This window comes from Cupressus sempervirens, chromosome 5, assembly GCF_028749045.1.
Source record: "Cupressus sempervirens isolate cs-2001-9-10 chromosome 5, ASM2874904v1, whole genome shotgun sequence".
Lineage (NCBI taxonomy): Eukaryota > Viridiplantae > Streptophyta > Pinopsida > Cupressales > Cupressaceae > Cupressus > Cupressus sempervirens.
The window spans coordinates 210,675,620-210,701,134 of NC_143122.1; the positions used below are offsets into that span (position 1 = coordinate 210,675,620).

A 25,515-nucleotide genomic window follows, 5' to 3' on the forward strand; every position below is an offset into this window, starting at 1 on the left:
ACTACTTTATTGATTTAAATGAAAATTTATTTTCATGTCTGTATAAAAAAGTGATAAATAGTTTTATTATAAATATTATTTTATTTAAAAAAATTAAATAAACATTATTTTATTTTTAAAAATTAAATAAACATTATTTTATAATTTTTTAAATCATTAATTCAGTATTGATTACAATTCATAATGATTAACACTCATCTATTTCAAATCGTATTTTGAAACTTAGTGACCAAATATTTTTAAAAAAGTATAAGATATTGTATAAATTTGAAAAATCTATTTTTTAAAATGTGCTACAAATTTGAAAGTGGGACTTAAAATAAACATATATAAAAAATGATTAAGCAAGTTAATGGTTGCATGTAATACAAAAATCATATAATCTATTAAAGACATGCAACAAAATTAAAAGAACTTATTATAGACGAACAAGATTGATCTAAAAATATCAAAGTGCCTGTTCTGTTGGTACATAATATTTCCAAAGCCGGGAGCGGCATGACCGAGTATATCGGGCAAACCTCTTCTCAGTTCCTGCCGCTGCAGAGAACTTAACTTAACCCGTGATTAATGCTCTTCTCTACGCCCAATAGGAATACTTCATTGCTCTCCGTCAATATCCAATTTCAATATTTCTTCATTTTTAATTGAACAAAATGATCGACAATTACCCTTGACTGTGCAGATCTTTCACAGGTTTCAACGGAAGAGAAGACGCGAAAATCAAGATTACAGTCTTGAAGTTAGGGTTTTTGCAGATGAGAGAGAATGAACTCCTTGTGAGGTACGTACAATTTTAACAGGCGTTGCCAAATTATAAACTTTAAGCCTAGGATTATGGTCAACTACAGAGCACAGAAACAGCTGGAGAAAAGAGAATGACTTCGGTTGCATGCAGAAGACACCTAGATTGCAAAATGTGAGTGGGTTCCACTTGGTATAGAATTTGGAATACCACTTTTCAGCCCAGAATTGTGCAGAAGCATATTTCAAAGGGTAATACAATCAGAGTTGCTTCAAGCTAACTCACGTTCTGAGCATCGCGAAGCAACGCAAAAGTTAAGGAAAAGGCTGAGTGATTTTTGTGAAGAATATCATGTAACTGGTCCTACTGCAAAAGTTAAAAACTTTTCCATGCTAGGGAACAATCAACAAAAGATGCATCACCCACGCTGACAACTTATGCTAGTCGAAGATGAGATCCTTTTGTCGAACCTTCTTCTCCATGGATAGCAAGTAATAAGAAACTCACAATTTTGATCGGCGAAGGCATTGTGAAATTTTAAGTTTTGATGTTGATATTTTGAGGTACTGTCTCTCCCTTGTATAATGTGTATTTCTATTGTTTGTTGGTGGTCTTCAACCTATCTTCTGGTGTTGTAGGGACTCGGGAGTAATATCTGAGTGCCTAATTTCACTTGTTTTAAAATGTATTCAATTGGTTTTACTTGTACTTGTATAGCTCATATTTTTTATTTCATATATATATTTGTTAAAGCTCATATTTAAACTTATTTAGGAAATTGAAATTATAACCTACCCTTCTTCTATAATGGACTTCCTTTTAAAATAGATGAATTTCCCTGGTTCAAGATTTGTTTTAAGATGACAAAATTTAAGACAATTGTTTTAAACACCATTTAGCATTTTTGCTAATTCACAAGTCACATAGCTATATATTTAGGAATTTAGGAGTAATGTTAAGCAGTTGGCAACATAATTGTCTGTACCTATGTTGCATATGAGACTATGATGCATCATCTGTAGAGTTATTTTTGGCTAAAAGAGGATTATAATAAAAATTCACCAATACAAAACAATATGTAGGAAACTATTGCCTCACAACAATTATTTTGAATAACTGACGTGATATTTCCAGAGTCCTTCTAAATGATAAAGAATGCTTCTTGTGATAACTACGTATGTAATTTGTATATCAACACTTCAGGGTGGACAGAAAACAGTAAGACCACAAACTCTCTGCTATCTTAAAATACTATTATTTAAGATATGGAAATTCTTTGAATCAAATTATTGGATACCATTCAGCAATGGAGTGCATTATACATGAAATGAGTTTGAAACAACCATGGGGATATTTTTCATCCATAATGCTAATAAATCACTATTTCCTCATTAACAGGAATACCAAGCCACATCTTTGTCAGGATTGAAAATAGGATCTTAACATCCAAGGTCGAAGACATTTATCTATAGCTTCATCGGCAACAACAGACTTTATTATTGATGAAGATTGTGAACTATGATAATTGAAAAAAAAATTATTTATGCAAATTTTCATCCTGGTGAAACCAAGAATACCTGCTAAAATTTCGAATAACGTGATAATGCCAAAAAAAAGCAAAGTTTGTTTATCAAATCAGAACTGCTAATTTTCCTCCCTTGCTTCATATGCACGAGGTTTTTCAAAATTCGCATAGATAGAAATTTGAGTGCGTAATGACTTTACTGAAATGGTATAATCATATGTAGAAACATGTGAAATCAGCCATGCTGTAGAGATTTTTTAATGTTAAATTAATATTCATAAGTTTAATCTTCTAATTTTAAACAAAGACAATCAAACTTCATAGCACTCAAAAATATAGTTTATGTAGCAATCAAGCATAAGGATATATTATGATTCATCACACAATGCATAAGAATTGATTACAATATGATCGAAGCGATAAATTATGTAATAATATAATGATGGAATATGATATATTGAACAAAACATTTCAAGGAATGGCTTTATAAAGTCATTTTCCCACAGAACCAACAACCTAGCCACCAAAAACTTCTCTATCTAACAAATAACTAATTACAACAACCTTACTCAATTAATTAACTATTAATGTAATATATTTTAAAATATCCCCCTTATTACATCACTCTGAACAGATGTAGGAACAATGGTACAAGTTTGGGACAAACAACCACCCAAATATCACAAACCATGAAGGAAACACCTAATTGAATATATCCTTGGATTTCCTTAGTATTCATTAATACATATGAATTGATACATTCTCAACTATTCATGAATACACCATTCTTCCTGGGAACCAAGACATTCCCAATTATCCTCAAGAACCTTGCGAGACACACTATCAACACTCCACAATTGTAGTATCTCAGAACAGGGATAATAAAAAAATGACAATATTTGTTGAATATTTTGTCATTGATGTCAAAGGTTGATGATCAAGGTCGTATGGATTTTGGAGGTTCACTATAAGAAATAGAGAATTGGAATGAAATGTGTATCAAGGTATTTATTATTCATTAGATCTTCATCAAGTACTTGGTTGTCTAGGTGAGCTACTTGGTTACTTGGTTGAATTCCTTGGTTTTCTAGTTGGGCTTCTTGTTTGTTTGTTTGAGCTAGTTGGCTATTTGCTTGAGCTACGTTGACGGCTTGAGCTACTTGGTTGTGTGCTTGAGCTACGTTCTCTACTTGAGCCACTTGGTTGACGGCTTGAGCTACATGGTTGCATGCTTGAGTTGTGTGGTCATCTACTTGTGCTGGTTGCCTGTAGACTTTAGTGGCAACCTTATATTATATTAAATTAATATATTTCATTTTTAAATCACTTCCTCCTTGGCATACGTTGCATGTAAATCATAATCCTCCTTTTACACACATAGCATGTCTCTAAAAAATTATTATTTGTATCCAAATTTCTATAGATTTGTACTTTGATTTTCATCCACTTTAGTGTGTCTTTCCCTCTCCTAAACAGTGTCAATTTCTCTGATGTGAGATGAAATATCAATGACTGAAAGAACATCTAGGGACGGGTAAGGCTATATAGTTTTAGACAGAATCTAAAGTACAAAATCTAAAGTCCAGAGACAATATATTTGGGCAAGAGGAAAATAGGAAGAGCACGAGCATTGAGGAAGATGGTGATGATGCGCATAGGGGAGAGTGATGCAAGAGGAGACAATTTCTTTACTAACGCATGAAAAACTTAAAGCCATGCTTCATTTTCGTCTGCAAACATTCCCCTGTGTAACTAATTTCTTCATTTTCTAAAAAGCCATAGTTATAGCTCATTACATGCCCCTTTTACATATCTAGAGAATTGAAGAGAAATCAGAAAGACAGACATGAGAATTGCAATGCTTTGATGTTCTTAGATAGGAGAATTGCAATGCTTTGACCAAGAACATCTACACCTAAATTAGGACATCACCACGCAGTATATTAGGAGTAAAAATCACTTTGGAATATTTTTTTACTTCATGTCCAATAATTAGAAACCAAAGAAAAGATAAAAATCTATTTCAAGTTAAAAAAATAGGTTCACAGACCCATCTTGGGAGAACTTGCTGGAAATTAGAGCATCCTACATAACATCGCAAAGCCTAGATATTTGAGCAAAGCATCCAATGGGATAGTCAAAAAAATAATTACCTTCTCCTCTTCCAGTGCTTGGAGCGGCCTCTGCTATCAATCATTTTAGGATAGCCGTACCTAGATGCGTCACAAAAAAAGGTACTTACAAACATATCAAACCTGTATAACCTTTAGGCTTAGATGTAAGAACGCTAACAATAGTCTTGGTCAGTCATGGTGATTCATTAGGAGATGGTGAATAATTATGGGTTTATAGGAAACTGATTCAATCAGTGGTGAATCCGCAGAACACTGAGGGACCCCGACCAATTGAAAGGACAGGAGATCGATTAGTTCTAGACCAGGTCTGGATTTTCAACTGCAATACTCAATTAATTGTTTTTGCATACAGACACATAATATAACTTTATTTCTATTTTTAGAGTTTCTTCAGAGATGGGAAGCTATGTGGATCTACACTCTAAAGACGTTTCTTTATCCTATTATCTTCATAATCCACATAGAGTATACTATAATATGTAAGATTAGAACACTTGCAATCTAACAATTGATTGGAATTGGAACAACATAATTTTATGGATTCAACGTCACCCTTGAAAGTGTAGCAACGGCAAAGTGATTGCGCAAAGGGTTGGATGCATTTACTCTTTTCAATGACCCCCTTATATGCGCACATTGATTCAAGAGGTAATAGTATCTGAGAACCTTGCTTAATCTAAACAAGAGGTCTATTGGTGACATGTAATGCATGTGGAATCTCAGCATGGAAGCATTTCTCTTCACACTCCACAATCAATATAAGTAGATATTTAATCCAGCCTTGTTGATCTTTATAAGCCATTGCCTGTTCTCTTCTTGGAATTTGTACTTTGCGAGTTTCTTATTCATAGCAAGGTTTCTATGATACTTTAAACTTTAAATAAACCTATTTGTACTTAAATTTGTCCATAAACATATTCTCATAGTCCATATTAGTAATTGCTTCAAGTGATATTAGTAATTGCTTCAAGTGATCTTCCTGAAAAGCCCCTTGTGACAAATACATACAAAATATTTTCAAGAAGTTCTTGATCAAAATGTAAGAGCTTTTCTACATAATTTGAAACTTTTGATGCTATCTTCTTCATAACTCCCCACAACATTATGTTTTCTTCATACTTTTCTCTTGCAGTGTACTACAGATTTAAGTACGAAAATTGATATATATATATATATAAACAGATCACAATAGTTCAAGCGTGCATTAGATTTTGATATATGTATGAAGTCCTAAGAACTGTACAAAAATTTGAATTGATATTGCATTAGTAAATCCCTACCATTTGGCAGGGATGGCTAGAATCTTTGAAAACTAAAAGCTAGAACTTTATTTATAGAGAGAAATTGAGAAGTTCAAGTTCAACTAATTGGATTTTTCATAGTAGGCTCCATAAAGGGGCTTGCATCCTTTCTTTAATTCTAAGAACAGTACTACAGAAATAGAAAGTACAAGTTACTGAAGTAAAATAGATCTATATCTATTAAATGGGAGCTCCTCGTATATAGATATAAGCTTCAAGCTGGTCTTGGAGCATTGAAAGTTTCTCCACCAGTTTAGGGAATTTTGTGCTCTGTGGCAATTTGCAAACATATTGTTTTTAGAATTTATAATCTTAGAAGAGAACAAGATACTATCTATTTTGATATAATTTCAAAAATTTCTGACATATACTCAAGTGACTTCTACTTAAGTTATTTCCACATTATTGGTCTGCACTGTGTATGGGTGATAGTGTTGGAAAATACAGCCTATGAATTCCTAGAAGAACAGATATGCGAGAAAAACAAGAATACAAATTGAATAACTCCGTACATGAAGAGGATGAATATTATAAACAGACCATTTTAAATATGCTGCAGCAAATCTATATAAATTTTTGAGCTAATAGTGCAAAGAAGAAAGAGGAAAACAATGCTATGCTTAAAAGGAAATCCATAGGATAGCTGGGAAAAGACGATTCGAAAGTAATAAACAGGTCTGTTGTCTTTCATAACCTAAATAATAAAATAAAGTAAAGGATAAAGGATTATCCAAAATTTGTACTTACCCAATAGAGATCCAATGCAAATCCAACTAAGACAAATAGGCCATAAAGACCAAAGAGGGATTCTTTGGCAATAGAAAGAAATTTAAAAAGCAGTGACAGAGGAAATTAAATAAAGGGGTTTTTTTATCTTGCATAACCTAGAACAGAGCAAGGGATAAAGTATTATTGAAAATTTGTACTTACCCATGTTATAAAACCAAAACATAAGATATCAGCATGCGTATTTAGATCGGGAAACAGATTACCTGTTTGCACTGCAGATCTGGGTTTCTGTCCAACCCAATTGAAGAGTTTGCAGATAGAATCAAAATGGCTAGAGTATAGAAAATCCATAATATAGTGTTTGTGGAGCATATACCCTGTAGAAAATTGAAAATATAATGTTTCTGTGGCATAAACGTCCTTAAGATCCAAAAACCAAACTGAACCAATTCTGTCGTTGATAACTGCAATTCCATGATTTATCGGTGGCTTAGAAGTTGTTCAGAACAGAAGAAGAATGAGTTGAGTGCCCGCGAAAGAGGAGGAAATGAAAAGTTATGTTTAAGAAATCTGATTTTAGGCATTGTCTTTAACTTGAGCTAATTAAAAATTAGAAAATATAATTTAAATATAAAACAAGTATTAAATGTATTAAAGACAAAATTAAAAGATTGTCTTTAATTAACATCTTTAACCACTCTAGTGAATGCTTTCCTTCACCATCTTCAATGTCTTGCTGCACTTTTCCAGATTCATGGTTCAATTTCTTTGAATATCCAACCACGAAATCGACAGACTGCACTTTTGTGTAATGAGATTGATGTTTCCCCATTATTTAACAAGAGCTGCAGGGCAGCCAAGTCCCTGCCGAAGATAGCAGAAGTTTCATGCTTGAATGCGAAGTTTTCATCCAAATAGGAAGGAGGGAATTTATAGGTACCTCAACTAAAGAGAAGAGCCCTACTCCTCAATTGGGCACTTTTCTGTGGCGGTGAGAAAGCTCATGTGCAACCTGCAAGTTCTAATATATTTAGGAGTTTCTGGAAGGCACAGGAGAAGGTTGGAGTATGATGCAAAGTGTTGATGCTTTGGAAAACAGTAGAGTCCACCTCTTTATATGCCCTCAAATGAGAAAGATACAATCTTCAGAAATGCATGCATTGCTATGAATTTGACAGTTACATTGCTAATTCATTTAAATGGACTGTATTAGCAAATGTGTTGTCCACAAATCTAGTATTGATCAAGAAAAAAGAGGAAAAACTGAACAAACAAATAATAAAAGTTAAATTTGAATTATTGATGAATTCTTTTACATAATCTAAAGTAAGTTTTGCCCTAACAAACTATAAATACAAAATGGTCTCATATATATGAGTTGTACATTTTAAGATTGAAAATTCTACACTCATTGAAGTTTGTCACCTGAAACATGGAATATAAATACTACAAAGTGATTCAACTGCAGGAATCTTCTATTTGGTTTGCATTTAAAATATATGCCTTCCCTTTGAAAAAATCTTCCAAATATTGTATGAAAAATAAGATGTACTATGATATCATTGAATTGTTTTTGCACTTCAATTTCTGATCCACTCAACATTATCAATTTGCTTGCTACTGTTAAACTATAATAACGCAGAGATGACCAATGATTACCCCATTAGTTGTGGCCTATGGATACAACATTTAGGATACAGAGTAGTCACAACTATGAAAGATAACACTAACATAAACAGAACAATATGAACTCCACAGCACAGATTAATTATTCAACTGTGATTTGCATTGTAGTACAAGCACCTCCCAGTATAATTAGAGAAAAACTCATATAAGGAAAACACAGATCATATTGCACCTGAAAGAACTCTAATGAAAAGGAGCAGGGCATGGACCTAATTGCACAGACCTATTTAAAGCTTTAAGTACTCTTCAATTTTCCTTCTGGAATTAAGTACATAATTGAATAGAGAGAAAAAAAAAAGTGATGCACGTCCCTTGACTTTGGCGATTACATGTGAGCAATACATCTACAGAGAGTCTATTGATTGTTGACTGGAATTCCAGAGCAGTAGACAGGCAGCAGGCATCCCATGCCATGAGATTTAATGTTAGTATTTGGTTCCAATGAACATTTCTCATTGATTATGGTATTGAATATTGTTGACTGGAATTCCAGAGCAGTAGACAGGCAGCAGGCATCCCATGCCATGAGATTTAATGGTAGTATTTGGTTCCAATGAACATTTCTCATCGATTATGGTATTGAATTTACGATGTAATTGCAATGCCATGCATGCTTTCCTATCCACTACAATATTCAATGTGACTGAGTAATTGAGATTGTTGTTGATTATAGTATGTGATTGGTTCTGCCTTTTGTTTTCCTTAATGGGGCAGGATTGCCAATTTCAGTCGTCTACTTGCTATTTGAGTGTCCTGGATGTCTCCACATTCTGTATGCTACTGTGTAGGTCTATCAGTGTTATATAAAAAATGAAAGAAAACTTTATAACTATATTAATGATTTGATCGGTTGCCTTCTAGGTAAATTGTGTGTAATATATATGATAGTGTGCATATAAAATTTAAAATTTGGTGAACAGTTTAATTTTGTGCTAGATAACATCAAATTGACTATTTTTTTAAAGATCAAAAAGTCCAAACTCGTCAATTAGAATGCTACAAATCAATTATATTTGAAAAAAAAAGAAAGAAAATTTGAACTTTAAAAAACTGTAATAATTTTTTCTTTCTCAGACTTCCAAACCAATTGATGCAAAACATGAATCCAAAGTATATCTCTAGCTATGGAAAGGATGGTAAAGCTATCCTATTAATTCATTGTATCAAATCAAATGTCTAGCTTAATGAGATGATCAAGGTCATATAGTTATCTCAGAAATGGAGAATCTTACACTAATATCATTTTTTGAAGAAAATGATTTTTTTTGATTTGAGGTAGATTCATGCTTTCCATATTAATAGTTAGTGGAAAAGATATATTTTACATCTAAATTAAATCCCTTGACTACATTAATAAGTCAGGCGATAGCTTCTGCTGGGACTGCCAAGTTTTGCCAAGACCTCAAATAATATTAGACAAGAATAATTCTAATCATAACACTAATGACCAAAATCACTAAAGTAATTCCTCCATTGCTGGTGTTACTCAAAAAATTAAACCACCTCGCCATTTTAACTCTAAGCTACTTCACAAAATAAGATTGTAGAGCCTAGAAAGTTGTTGTTGCTTTATGACAGAGAACAGTGATATATTTAGACTAATTGGAATGTTGTTTCTATTTAATTGAATTAGCACTTCTAAAACAAAAACCTAAGTTACTGGGTTTTTTCAGAACCATCTCTACCAACCAGGCCCAGTAAATGCCCAAGACGGCTTTGTATTTTGCCCAGAGAAGCCCAAGGCTACACCTACTTGGCTATCTTTAAATCTATGCCATTTGAACCCTTTGTCAAGTGCAGCCAATTTGTTGCAAATGACACTGAGGATTTCGTCCATGTGCACTAGTATGCTGAATTACATGTATCTCTTTTGACATAAGAAACCAATTACAATGAGGGGGTGATGAAGAATCGAAATCTAACTCTGAGTATGCTGAATTAGACATTATTGTTGCACAACCTGTCAAAACTTCTTTAGATGGCAAAAATTTCAACTAACCTAGGTAAAAATTCCTTCCAAAAAAAAAAAACTACTGTCCAATCGAACATCTCATATTCAGAAATCTTTAAAAGTATGCTTTCTAGAAATTTATCTGCGATCACAGAATTAGTGTAATTGGCTTGACGGTGATTTTCCCAACTTGCTTTTGTGAAACTTCAAATATCATTTTCAACCTCCTTTTGTAATGTCATATTTCACAATTCTTGCATGTTGAGTAATACCAACGTAAAATTAATTTGATCATGTTTAATACCTTGATTCATTATGGGAAGTAATAAGGAGCTAAGAAGCAAGATACTGGATGGCATATTATAAGAATCTTGTTGACTCTCTTTACTAAGATCCAAACTAAAAATAGGTCTTGTGACTGGTATGGACAGTTTACACTCAAATGTCATCAAAATTGATACTACAATACAAACAATTTTGTACTCTAGAAAATTTGGCCTTGAAATGTAATCATTAAAACTCTGTTACCTCTATAACGCTTTCATAGTTATTTATGGTTGAGCCTTCACTTCCTACAGAGCTGAAGTTACTATTACTGAATTCTTGTCAATAAAATTATTAATTTAGATTTTGTAATACTGTCTGGTTCAAATGAATTACAAATATAATGTTCCTGTGTATCTACTATTAGGGATATTGGGCTGCCAAGCCTATCTAGAAGGAGGGGAGAGCTCATGGTTACAATTCGTCAAAGATGGAGATCATCTAGATTTGGAATCATAATTTGGGAATGACAAAAGTGTCCTAGAAGCTGGAAATATGCTGGAAAGACTGCAAAAGGAGTATATTACATGCATTCAGATAGATTTTGAAAGGATGTAAAGAAGCATTATCTTGGAGTGCTTAGGAAGATAATCCTTGGGGTCCTTTGTTGGATCAGTGAAATAGATACACAAGGAAATTGAGAATCCTAAGCTCCACCACAAACAAAAGGAAAAACAACATATCACTTTTTCAATGCAGGATTAAAACAAAAGAGTCCCAGCAAACAATGTCCATTGCTAAATAAACTCCCCAACCAAAAGATATTGATGAGCCGTACGAATGTAGAACTCATCTATTCCACATTAGAATGAATTTTGAAAAGTAAATTTGGGGAAAAATGTTCATTTCAGCATAATGAATCATTTGGTAGTTGTCGCAATATTATCCAAAATCAATTTCTTTTTAAAAGCTTTCTTTCCAAATTCCATAAAAGTCAAAGCAAAAAATTTGATTTCCTATCATTGTGTTAGCACAAATATTTAGTCCTAGAAGCTACAACACATAAGGGTCCGGTTAACTAGATGAATAATCTAAAATTCAAAACTTTGGAAGAATTTGTACCTCTTGATATAGAATTTTTTAAGACAAATACTCAATGGATAGTCTGTGACAAGGCTAGTCTTCTGCTCTTCAATTGTTGTTTCCTGCAGCCATTGCACAACTTTCAATGTGCAATAAGTGGCTGAAACCATAAAGCAAACAATTTATTGAGCAACATTTAATAAAGCCCATGCTCTGGGAGAAGTACTTGCCTTCATAAATACATCTATAAATGGATCTAGTTTGATGCCTACTTCCTTCTCATGTCTCAAAACTTCTTGCAGTGGGTATGCAAAGAACAAAAATATTAGTATGGAATATGCTTACAAGATTGAGAGAAACACAATGCTTGCACAAAAACCCACCATATCTTGACTTGAATCTTTGACATCGTCTAGAGAAATCTAGTGTTTACCTTGCAGTCATTTCCACATTGTGCAAATCTCACAGGCTAATGTAAGTAGAAGTTCTTTGAGGTACAAACACTGTTAACAAGTGTCCCTTGCAGGTCACGGTTCTGGCATCTATAGAAATGCATACGATTGCTTTCTCTGTGAGAAATAGATAAAAAGATACAAGTTTTTGTCATCACCAACGTCAGCTTAGCATTAATATGGGACCAAATGAAGACAATAAATGTATGTAAACATTTGAATAAGTCTGAATGAGCAGAGCTTCTCTAAACAACAAATAGAGTCCCAATGCTCTATAAAACAAGTAGAGCTTCAAGCTACCCTGAGACAGCGATCAGGTCTTCCAGCCAAAGCTGTTAGCAATGTAGTTTTCCTAGATCTAGGTGGACCAAGAAGAAAATAGTTTAGTGATTGAACCAAACCTCTATACTTCCAACTCAATCCCCACTGTAGTTGTACCCATTTTTATTATTATCACCCTTCTTTGTTTTGAATGCCATTACTGCAAAAGGATTTGAGTTTTAATTTTACCTCTCTACTCTTTCTCTGAATTTGGAAAGAAAGCGGTACTCTATGAATGAACGTCCTCTGCATTTCAGTGAAAAGTGTTGTGACATCAATATTCTCGTATTTGAAATTTCAGTTGCAACAACTTCACTGAGAATGCTCTTCCTGAGACTATCATTAGTAGGGAGCTTTTGAAGAGCAGCTCATTTAAGAGCCTTTCCATCACTGCTTGTGAATGATTGGATAGATCATTCTCTTTACTATTTGATGCATTAATTGGTTCTTCCCAATCCAATGACATTGTTAGATAATGACAACAATTGAAGAAAAGCAGAAAAACAAGATTGTGAAAACAATCTTTTTTTTATTTTAAAAAAAGAACAGTTTTTATTTTCAAAAGGAAACTTTAAGTTTTTGAGGAATAAATCGAGTTTTATTCTATGTCTCTTATTTTCAAGAGGTTATATTTATTTCTTCTTTGTGAAGGCATAATCTGGGCATTTTACAAGGTGAAGTTTGGGCAGCATGGAGTTTCAATTCTCGACATTGCTGGTACATGCTACACTCACATTTGGCATGAGCTTAATTTCTGCCTGGGCACGACTATTGCAGCTCATTAGAGGTGTTTGGCTAATATCTTTGGAGCAGCGTATACTTCTGATCAAGTTGTGTATGGTGCTAGGCATGGAGTATGTAGTTCAGGGGCAAACTAGACATATTCAGATGCAAACAGTGGCTGCTATCAACCAGTCCTAAATCTGGACTGAGAAAGGTTCACACATAAGTTATCTGCTATAAGCAACTAAATTACCAGGTTGCCTGTATTTAGTATTATAATTTCTTGAGCATTTAGTAGTTGAATCCTAGCATATGGTTAGAATCTTATAACAATTGTCAGATTGTAATGTATTGCATATAATTACAATCAATGAATTCATCCTATCTTGCTAATTAACTCTTTCGTGGTATAAGGTTTTTTCTTACATTGCATCCATATATCTAAGTTTGGTATTACAAGAAGTAGGAAAGCTGCAATTTTTAAGCATCCAAGATACATACTCTCTTAGTTTGTCAATGTGAGCTAGTTGGGCTCTTTACAAGTTGTGTCCTTAAGTGATGTCGGGTTGCCTTATTAGTGCGAGCTCCCTAAAGTAACAATTGAGATGTTTTTGGTCAAATCTTGTGATGAGTTCGTCTCTGAACTCGTAATAGGTTATTGTGTGTCAGTGATCTGGAGTAACAAGGCAATGTTGCCACTAATCATTTTCAGGGTAAGTAATTATGTCTTTGTTTATCATATTTTGTGTTTGTGTGAAGGTTTTTTCATAACTTTCAAAAGCTAGCACATTTCTATTAATAATAGCATGTATTTATTGTCACTTTAAAAGCTATGGACCTTATCAAGAACTAAAATTCAGCCATTTTTTTTCATGGTCTTCTTTTCAACCTTTTGAATCATAAGAAACACAGTGAATATTTCATTGGAAGAGTAGGTAGATTTTTTTGGATAAAAAGCTTAAGACAGATAAAAAAAGTCTGGAAAATAAGAGAATGAACATAACTGGTTCTAATGACACAGCTATTCTTAATCTTAAAGTTATTCCTAATTTTTTTTAATAATGAAGCATGACATTCACACATGTTTTCCTTGAGTACTTTGTAAAGCCTTTATCATTATTTACATTTTCTAAATTGTTGCAGGCAACAACAGTCTACAAGGGATTTGTGTCATTGTTGATGGTGGGATTTCGAACACAAGACACACTGTGAAGGCCTTTACATTGAGAAAATCAATTGTTATGATGGGGTAGCTTTCTTGCTGGTATGGAGGAGGCACTGGTTGATAATTTTACGCAGGTAATCTTTAACATGTATAGATGCATTATTTCCATTTAATATGTTGATAATTGTCTATAACCACTTTAGGAATAGCTTCCGTTTACCTTTACTTCAAATAAGATAAATCTAGTATAAATAAACTGTATTTTTTGGATAATTTTTAATTTAAATGCAATTTTTTTCAAAATAGACAGGGAAGCATTATGGTATGGTCAAATAAACAACCCTTCCAACTTAAAAACCATTGGCTGGAAACAATAGCGAGAAGAGGAAATCCAAAACATAACCAACACATTTTGGGAACAAAATTTGTGAGTGAAGATGGAAGGCTAGGGATTTGTTCAACATTTGGCGATAATTTTTTTTCATAGTTACACAAAGAGGTTTTTTACAACAAGTTTTACTCCAACTTTAATCTTGTGCCCCCTTTAGTATGTGATGCTTTATTTTCTCACGCTCTATCACTTTGGATTTGATTTTCCATTTGTTCTGGATTTTTGGCTGGATTTTTGTTTATATTTCTGAGTTGGCTTGTTAACTGCATTGAAGAATATTCATATTGAGGCTTTGAATGAAATATTACGCAAATGTTGCAGATCAAATAGTAGAGCCTCATCAGGAGCATAAACTATAGGTTCTTTTATTAACATCTATGGTTGATGCTCCATTTTCAAGGAAATGATGTTAGACAAACAGTCAACTTCTGAAGGGACTAACAAACAAATAGTATTTTGAATCAGAATGGGGGATGTATTTCATTAATAATATGACAATATAGTTGAAAGATCTCCAAATGGAAAATGAACTCTTGCAAAATCCAAGTAATGAATAAAATCCTTGAAAAATATTCTAAGAAATCAAGTAAAACTGTTGACTCGTAGGCCCATAAACATGTTAATGATTAGTATTGATGCTTACTAATATGTACTTCAGTTTTATTCATTCTAGGTGCCCAAATGTTAAATTGATACTCATTGATGTCAATTGTTTTGCTCCTACTAGAATTGATAACTTTATAGGAAGACTCTTCATGGAAGAGAGAGAGAGAGAGAGGCACTCCTCAGATGGCACCAACACAAATGTTTCTAAATTCATTTAGTTCTCATTGCAATATGTGTATAGTGAACTAATCTTTATCACTGTCAAATAATATTACATATTGGAGTCTGCAATTTTTTTCTACACAGTAGTGGTACAAGATTCCCACTCTACCATGAGGATATTATTAAAGTAATTCATAGAAGATGTATGCACTTTTAGAGTGTCTATGATCAGTTCTTTAGTTCATTATACAGGTGATAGGTCACACCTCATACAAATTCTCTATTGATGGGATGTATTATTTATGTTCCTTTGTCTTCTTTTTTTGGCATTGAATTTGTAGGCTCTTAGTTCTAGAGTTATTAATTTTTCTATTCAGATTAATTGCTCACAAAGGAGACGCTCTGTATTACGGTTATGGCAGTTATTTGCAGCATACACATAAATTTTTTGTCGTGATTTGGGACTATTTTGAAAACATACATTGCTCTAAATCCTCAAATCAAAAGGGGATTTTAGAGGCCTATTGGGAGGAAGTTGCCCTCGCTCATAATGTGGAAGACACTTTTACAACCACAACAATAGGATGATATTTGGTGGAAGGCTAATTTAGGGATATCTTTTTCATAATTCTAGGGTATATTCAATGCTACTATTAAGAGTACTAACATTAAAAGTGCTGCCAATTATATGGTCCAAATATTTTGTATCATATTTGGTTGTCATCGTGTCCTTTTCATGTGCCTAGAACTGTAACTTGCTCCATTTACCTTTAAAATCATCTACCCAAGATTAGTTATTAATGCCCCTAGATACATGATTACCTTGAAGTGTAATTCATGCATGCTAGGAGATATGTTATAGATATCTTTTCAAATTACTCTACATAATGATACCTAAGCTACAGATTTGGGTAAGAGAAGAATCATATTCCAAGTCATTTCTCCAACATTCTAAAAACAAATGGAAATGAAACTCATTTTTAGGGGATATGTTAAGTGCCCAAAAAAATATGCATAATATAACAATCTGTCCTCTTTCCTAAATCATATATCCAGTTGGTAATAACACAGCTCTCTAGGCTGACAACTTACATAAATCTGTTGACATATTGTTTGGGTAACTGTAGTGAATTAATGACATAGTTTATTTCTTGTTACAAAAGAAGCCCATTTTGGTAATTAATGTCAGATGTCATATTTTACCACTAGATTTCTCTTAATTCCATTTCTCAAATAGTAAATTCTTTTGCCAAGTTAAGAGCATAACACTTGCCAACGATTCCATTAGCACTGATTTTATGAATATTTCTATCCACAGTGACCTAGTAATTTTTGAGGGCCACGATGGCCATGTATGTTTGCATCTCCTTAACAGAATGTTTATATATTAACCAATCTTATGTCTGATTAGAACCTTTTTGTTCATATACTCTGATCTTTATTATTACTCAATGTGTAAAAGTTTCTCTCCTTCTCTTGGTTGTTGTAGAAAATATATTTAATTTAGATTTTAAGTATCCCTCCTAAGTTCCTCCCCGATCGATTAGAAACATACATGAGTCTGAGCTCCGACATGTTTGATTCTAGCATGATTTGGTTATCTGAGGTATGGCCTACATACATTGATATATCTTTTTTTGCTATTCACCAATGGCTGTGTTATTGCCTTTGAATCACTGCCTGGTAACAACTTCTTTTTTAGTGGAACTGCCTTTATTTTCTTTTTTGGAAATCCCACCTTTTTTCCAAGTAAAAAATAATTGCATATCATTTATATTATGACTTTGGTTCTAAGGAATTTAAGAATAACTCACATATAGGTGTATATTCCTTGTCATATATCCTCCATAGTCCATGGCAGTCAATAACCCTTAAAACCACTATGATTACAGAGAGAATGTTGTGGTTAAGTCTCTTTATCTCAAAATTATATTATATCCCCTCCTGATTCTGGTTTTAAATCCTTGTGATGTGTTGGAGCCAGTTCCCTTCTATTCCCTCCAGAGTCCAAACGTTGGTTGTCATTTCCTTAAAACTTCGTTTCAGAAAATATTGAATCTGTATATGTATATTTCAATTACGTTTGCAGACTACGACAACCATTTGGAATAGTTTCATAGCCATCAAGTGTTATGGAATATTTCTTTTCATACTATGGTCATCTATTGAGCATGACAATCATCTTTCCTGAAATCTCTTATTTTAGGAGTTCGTAGTTGTTCTGATACTGTATTCATTAATAAGGATTGTTGCAAATGTATTAGAACTATCTGTACAATATATATTTTTCAAAGACAGTAATCTCTCACATTTATATCGTGGCTAAGATGAGAAGAGATATGTTCTGTAAAGGGACATGTCTATTCATTGATTTATTATTTCTGATTATTACATTTTAGAAAGTTACTAATTATGCGAGATTTATATATGTGTGTGTGTGTTTATATATTGATTATCTTATGATTACTAATCAAAATGATTAACTAGTAATAATACTAATGTATCTCATGGTTCAATCAATGCGACTGAAGCTACAACATAAACAAAACAAAACCTCAACCAAAAATCTCTTGATTCCCTTAGGGCCTGTTTGCTTGCAGGCATAGGAATGGCTATTCCAATAATAGCTATTTTTTGGAATGGGTATAAGCTCCTTTTAGAGGCAAAATGAGAATATGTATTCTTATTCCCTATTCCAATTGACGAACCAAACTAAAAATAGATAATGTATTCCAAATTTTCTGTTCCTATTCCAACAACCGAACTTAAGATTTTGAATGATGTGAAGATAGAATCTTCCAGTACTTAACCGACAAATATGAAGGACTTTTCTACAACATTAGGATGTATGAAATCGTCCAGCATCTATAGCACTAAATAGGACCATCCACCATAATAGCGAATCCACATCATTACAAATAAATCACAAGAAACTATGGTACCAAATTGCATATAGTACCTTGACAGCCATCTCTTAAGTCAAGATTATATAGAGTTTCTCACATAGCTATCTAGTGAAACCAAAAACTTTCAACCAAGAAGATACATACAGATGGAGCCCTAATTTTAATTAAAATACTAAAGATCCATATATTATCCTCTAATTGTTGAAGACTATATATTTGAAGCAAAGGACTCCTTAGCATATCAATTAATGAGGTTTCACGAGGATTGCATAGAGCACAATAGGGTGGTCACATACAAATTTATTGGAGCATCTGCACTAATCCCCTCTCTTTTTGGCCCACATCCTAGAGATTTGGATGCACTAGGCAATCCGTTGCCCCATCCCCAGCGACACTACCAAATTCGGCCACCTCCCCTGAGGATGGGGACGTCTCGATGTTGACTATTTGTTGATTTGACTATTTATGTTGGATGTTTGATGTTCCAATTCAATGCAATGTTCAAGTATCTACTCTTTTACATCTTTATATCTTATATTGCAATACATCTTTTCATAACTATTATTTTAAGTACCATATGTATATTATACACAACCCTCTCTCGGTCCCTCACCACCGTTCCCTTGTCATCCCCCAACCATCCCCAAATCAAGGCCCCTCTGTCCCCCATCCTAGAAACTTGTCCACCAGTTCCACCGCCCCCCATCCCCCAAGGTGGTGTAACTATGCTATTAGGTTCGCACTCTATTTGGTATAGAGTATCATTAGGATAAATATAAATTCACGTGTATATCTTGTTCTCGTACAACTGCGATACTCTTTATTCAGTTTTCCATCCAATATTGGTGCGATGGTTGGTGCCATAGTAAGAGGGCAAGTTGGTAATTTCATTGGATGGAAAGGGGTGAGTATGTCTGACATCTTATGTCCTATTTGTCATACATATTGTTGTCATACACATATCATTGTCATACGTTTTTTACCAATGCTTGTCAATTCCTTAAGTGATTTCATATTGTAAACTGGAAATTTTTTACAACGCTTGGGTCTGTTTGTTTTATACAGGCACTAATAGTAGCAGCCATCCCAAATATTGCAGGATGGCTCATCATTGCATTTGCAAATGTAAGTTATTTCTATTAAAATCTGTATAGAAATTAATTGGCCATTTTCAAAATGAATAATTGTAAATATATTGACAACATATGTTTGTGAAGGTTGAATTTGGAATGATTTTGGATGCAGGATGCTGTGTTGTTGTATGTGGGTAGATCATTGATAGGCTTTGGTGTGGGAGTGATATCATTCATAGTAAGCTTATCAACTTGTCTATTTGCCTATATTTATCAAAGTTTTATCAATGGACAATTAATTTAGATTGTAATGAATCTGATTCTCTCCTTACAACATGGTAAATTCAGTTGCCTGTATATATTGCTGAAGCAACTCCAAAGCAACTGCAGGGTTTTCTTGGTGCTGTAAATTGGGTACAATTCTTCCATGTCTTGATTTTCCCTTAAAATTATTATCTCAACATGGTTTTCAGAGGAGAAGAACATGAGAGAATCAAGAAAGTCTTAGAAAGTCTATACAAGAGAAGTTCTCCATTTCTGCTTAGGATTTGCTTTACATGATAGTATCAGGGTCTTCTTATTTTTTTTATGATTAGAACAATGTGTGTTAAATGCTTGTTACTTTTCCTGCCAATCAGGTTTAGAAAGACCATTAGTTATCATTTTCAGTCAAGCTAGAGAACGAACTATTTAGGAATGGCGATACATTTGCATGCTACAGTATCAATGAATAACAGAGTTTGTTCCACACCACTTTTGGGGAGGCAAAGATGGTAGTTAACTATTATCACAACTTATCCTATCAATGTTGAATGATTCCATGCTTTAAAATAGCCAAACTTGTGTCCACCATATTGTGTAGGAGATATTTTTATTGGGTTGTCTACGTACTCAAAGTCAAGAATTTAAATAACGCTGGATCCAATAGAATTTTTACATTTTTGTTCCCATCAAATCCATGATAATGTACGGATCAAAAGCTTCCAAGGTAACTGTTGCCTATTTTGCTTCCCGCCAAAATTTGAACTTTGAATGCTTGCCCTGCCCAATGGTCACCTTCCCATCTTTTATACTATTTAAATCCCCCTGGAAATATGGAAAATAAAACATTTGAAACCTATGGTATTTCCTAAGTTTATTTCCATCAGCCTGCGACTTTCCGCGCTATTAGATCTCTGGCGATCTATGGTGGGCGCTTTCCCGCATTCTCCAAATGCACGACCTTTAGTAATGCGGGGAAGCCCCTTTGCGATGTGTGGATTGTGGGTCCACGTTCTTCTTGCGGGCCATAGGATACAAGGTGGTTGGTTGAGTTGGCGATTCCATTGGTGCCTGCTTTCCCACATTCTGAGCTTCGTTAGACTTTCTGACAATGCGGGCAAGCGCCTGGGCGACACGCGTCCATGTGACATCATAGAGGGTAGTTACGCAGGTTCAGAAAGTGCGTGTTACGAGCACCGTCAAATCTCCCATGATCAATGGTTGGCGCATGCTCGCAATAAGGAGTTGCAAGGTAATTAAGTAATGCAGGTATGTGCCCTTGCGACACGTGGCTAATGCGACATCCTGGGCTCGCCTTCTTCAGAAGGTGATGACCGCTCGTCTTCCGTGGCAGGTGTCAAGTGAGTCAGGGTACGAAGAAGGTATCTCATTGGTCCATCTTGCTAAAAGTATACAGTTGTATGAGATTTTTGATCCACCGTCCGATGCAATGAGATCGACGACAACGCTTGCCCACAATATGGAAGTGCATGAAGATTAAACATAGCGGGGAAGCGCCTAAACAACACGAGTCCCAGTGGGCCCGACGGAGGCAGCAATAGTTAGAGGCTGGCAGTTGGAAGACTGCCACGGTCAGGGTTCTGAGGAGGTGGTGCAATTAGTTATGGAAATATGGTCAACCGCGGGGAGACTTTGCGGGGTGGCAAAATGAAATGAAGTGATTGGCCCACGTGGCCTATTTTTCTTACAATGTTCGGTTGACTGCTGATTTTTTGTTGATTCACGGGCCAGAAATGGAGGGAATCGAGTTCTGTTGCGTGATCTGATCCCTGTGATCAATGCAAACCACTCTTGGATAAATGCTGAGCTCAGCGAATGTGGGAAAACACTCCCCTTCCCCAGTTTATCTATCTACCCTGGTCAGAACTGTTTAATGGAGCCATTTCTCTCTTCTCAGGGCCTTGTTTCAAAAAGATCAGATTTCATTGCATCTGAATCTGTGCTCAGATCAGAATTTCTCTAGATCTTCTCTGTAGGACTTAATGGCAGTGGTTGTAGAGTAATTTCAATGGGAAAATATCTCAGTTATGCCTGAGCTATAAAGGCAAATTTTGTAGATTTTGAAAAGGTCGACCCTTCTCTGACTTCTCTGATATTGCTCTGCAATTTCATGTGTAAATTCCCTTTGCCTCTGAACTGCATGACATTCTGCCTTATCTCCTTCAACCATTGATGTAAAGTGCAAGAACTATTTGCCTCTCATTGGTGTATTGTAGAGATCTGCAATCTTGCATGATTATATCTCTTTTGGCCTATGAATGGTATATGAGTGAATCCTCTCTTTCCTTGTGCCATTCATTTAGGTTTTCTGATATGCATGTGATTGTTAGATTAAAGCAAGTCTGGATGTGTATATCTTTGGTGTCATGATGGTCCAATAGTGCATGTATGGGCAGAGATTGGTTTGAACACTCTATTTTGGTGCATCACCCCCTTAGGCTAGAGTAGGTAGATTTTTTTTTATGCATTCCTTCTCCCTTTTCCTCTCCAAGAGTAGTTAGGTGCACCCTGATAGTAAAGGAAGCCAGCCTTCATCGGAGACTCAACCTCACAGTTCAAGCTCCATAGCTTGGAGGTTGTTTCCATGTTTCACAAGGTTGTCCTTAGGTAAAAACTTTGGACAAGGGTGCAAACCTCTGTGACAATAGTAACTTATCTTTTGAATCCAAGGATTATTGTTGAAATTTAACAACAAAAATTGAATCACTCATTTAGGATATCATATGCGAAAGTTATACCTAAAGTACTAACTGCCTATCTTAAATTTGCAATGCTAAAACTCACATTTTATATAGATCATTGTTTAGTCTTCTTTCATCTTCAATTGGAATCACATCAATCCATCCATAGACAAAAATATATATACTCAATTTCGTGAATGTTGGTCTAGGTCAGAATTTGAAAACAAAACTGGCATGCATGTTGTTCCTTAGCATATTTGGCATATTAATATATTATTCAAGCAAGTTTTAAAAATCTATTTCTAACGGAGATAGACCTCTACATATACTTTCATATAGATTTGAAATCACTCAAATTGAGCTTAAAATGAATACTTTGTCAATAAAACATTGTCAAGTAGTCTAAGGTGGTCAACACTCAGTGGATTAAAATTGAATTTTGTTTTGATCTTGTCCCTGGATTTGTTTTATATGCACCAGTTATGAATTTCTGTACATTTCTTGAATGTAGAGAGACCAATCACCTCTCTTACTCCAAGATCTCATGTTTTACTAGAGTAGATAAATCATTTAGTGAGCGAATGACTTGGTGAGTTATCCTTGTTTCTTGTTTAGGACTTGGAGAAGCTGATGATGACGTAACATTGGCCAAGAGAAAGTATAAAACAACTTCCACTAATTAATTCAACATGCTTTTTTCGTAGTCAATGACATCATAACCTTTTGGAGAAAGCTCAATAAAAACATGTGATTGAATGCATTGCTAGCTATGCTTGGAATATTCAACACTCAACTCCTCTCTTGGGATGCAGATATTGTTGCAAACTGGCAACTAAATGCCTATGTAGCTAATGCCCTAAAATTGTTAGGAATTAGGCCCTCAGACTATAGGACCTTGATTGATTCAATCACGAACTCTGGATCGTTTGAAAAAATGCCCCTATTTCTTCATGGGTATCAGTGAACTGGACAAGTTCCATAAATGGTAGAAGTTTGATACAAGTATACCGCCTGTGACTGGTGATTGAAGAAAAAATGCATGCATATTGGACGCAAGTCCATATGATAAATCTCAACTCACTAGGTATCTGGTATTTATATACTAAATCCTTTAAAAGATTCATGCTATCTTTTGGTTGCAGAAGCAATCCAGGAACATGCACAATTTGTAAACCAACCATATTTTGACCACTTGTATTTTTTGCAGTGTCCAAAGTAACATCCTTATTAAACTCAAAATGCAGGGTAGACCCTAACTGGCTTGCTGAGGAATCACACTCATTTTCTAAAACACATGAGAATAATCCCAGGCCTTGTTCTTTACTACCCTATCCCTTTGACAATGCAAAAGATGTCGATATAACACCACACTTGTTAATCTTCCACTAAGGTAAAGCTTTGCTGGGTTAATCTTTACAAGAGCCACTTGCAGAGCTGCTAAAAATATTTCAGGGTCATTTGATGCAAAAAGATGTGTAAAGTGCTTCAAAATACACCAAGTTAGAGGTGAAATTTTCATTTATCAAAGAGAAATCCCAAACTTCTTTTTTGACAAATATTACTTAAGGATGAATTCTATGTACAATGAAACCAAAGAGCTTAAAATCAACAGATACATTAACTCTAAACCACTTAAAGAACCCGTATCTCAACATAGCTCACTTGAAAATTACACAGGATAGAAATTCACTCTGCATGTCTAAGGGTAATAGAAATTCATGTTCAAATATAACAAAGAAATGAAGCCTAAAATTCTATTCATGAATGAAGCAGACACAGGACACCCCCTCCATATTAAGTATAGAAAACTTTTTCAAACCTTTAAGGCTTTAAGTGAACCAATGTTGGTGTCAATTACCTTACTTTGAGAAATTTTTAGCTCCTTCGAGTTTGTGAGACCGATAAGATGTTTGATAACTGATTTCTTTCTGCAATTGCACCATCCAATATTGAACAACTCTTTCTCACTGCTTTTGACAGTGAAGATCATTGAATTGTATCTTTTATTGATTTTGATTCTTCATTACATTGATGTCTTACATTCTAATTTTATCATGATAAAATAACAACTCTGTGATCTTTATGCAGCAACATCTCTTTGTACCTTATTCTATAGCTTTCTTACCTCCATGCATAGGTCAGAGTCATCTTAAATCCCATCATTATTTTCTCATTGACTCTTTCTCACTGCTTTTGATAGTGAAGATCATTGATTTGTATCTTTTAATAAGTTTTATTCTTCTTACATCGATGTCCTGCATTCTAATTTTATCATGATAAAGTAACTAGCTTATATATATATATAAAATAAGCTGAGAGATATCCTTCTCGAGGAAATGATTTGAGACTTTTGATCTGCCTTATTTTTACTTCCATTTCCTCTCTGTAATTTTCATGATTTTAATTATGATTTATCTATTTCTATTTTATTTTTCTGACATGTAAATGAACTTCAAATTTTTTTCAAAATGGAAAATGTTTACATTGAAGATTGCTGCCACTGTAGAAAGCCTCTCGGCTTAACAACTTTCTGATCTTTTAGCAGTGGCATCTCTTTGTACCTTATTCTAGTACTTTCTTACGTCCATGCTTAGGTAAGAGTTCATACTTAATCCCATCATTATGCCCAAAATTATTTTTCTTCCTTAGCCTTGACAGAATCTCTCTTCCTTAATTCACGGATTTATCGTTATATCATTTGTTGTCCTTGCATTAAGTGTCTAACATCTGCAGTTCATGCTGTTTGGTTCCCCAATGGCAGATGTTTACTCATTTTTTAAGATTCAACTGGGCCGTACTACTCCCTAAAATGCCAACTTAAGAAACACATAATTTAATGTACAAGAAATGAAGTATGAATTTATAGGGCACGGGTCTGCTAAATTTGCACCTACCAAACACAAGAATGAAGAATTTTTTTTAAAAATAGTTTTGAGATCCCTTCAGTTTTCCTGTAATCCCTGCCCTAGTTTTCCTATAAAAGCCAAGTTTGGGTGAAACATGTAAAACTTATAACCAGCAAAAAACTCTCAGTGCTTTGACAAGAAGCTGAGAATTAGAATTATAAGTTATTTGATAGGACTTGCCCCTTCAAACTTTGGAGTGTAACTCACCAGACATGAAAACAACTAGTGAACTTGCATATTTTCCATCCATGAGTCTGACAGCTTGTTTGAAAGAGGATGTTCAGGGTATGGAGACTGATAATGCTGAAATTGGCTTAATCTGTAGGAGTCCAAAGAAATAGGTTCTAACAAGAACAAGATCATAAGCATTTTGAATTATTATTTAAACATGTATGATTTTTTAAATTTTTGACCAGAACTCATGGGAT

General features: G+C 34.3%; 1 protein-coding gene across 7 annotated transcripts in view; it reads left to right on the forward strand.

The window, feature by feature from the left end:
- Positions 1-409: 409 nt before the first annotated feature.
- Positions 410-25,515, forward strand: part of LOC149555162 (sugar transporter ERD6-like 6) — a 47,332-nt gene continuing 22,226 nt past the window's right edge. For 2 of the 7 annotated variants that reach the window (XM_089829205.1, XM_089829204.1), the window contains exons 1-6: positions 410-563; positions 686-1,308; positions 14,059-14,214; positions 19,211-19,270; positions 19,391-19,456; positions 19,567-19,632. In XM_089829205.1, coding sequence (XP_089685331.1) covers positions 14,182-14,214; positions 19,211-19,270; positions 19,391-19,456; positions 19,567-19,632 — 225 coding nt within the window. In that variant the 5' untranslated portion in view covers positions 410-563; positions 686-1,308; positions 14,059-14,181. The other 5 variants (XM_089829202.1, XM_089829201.1, XM_089829203.1 and 2 more) reach the window with 5 other exon arrangements.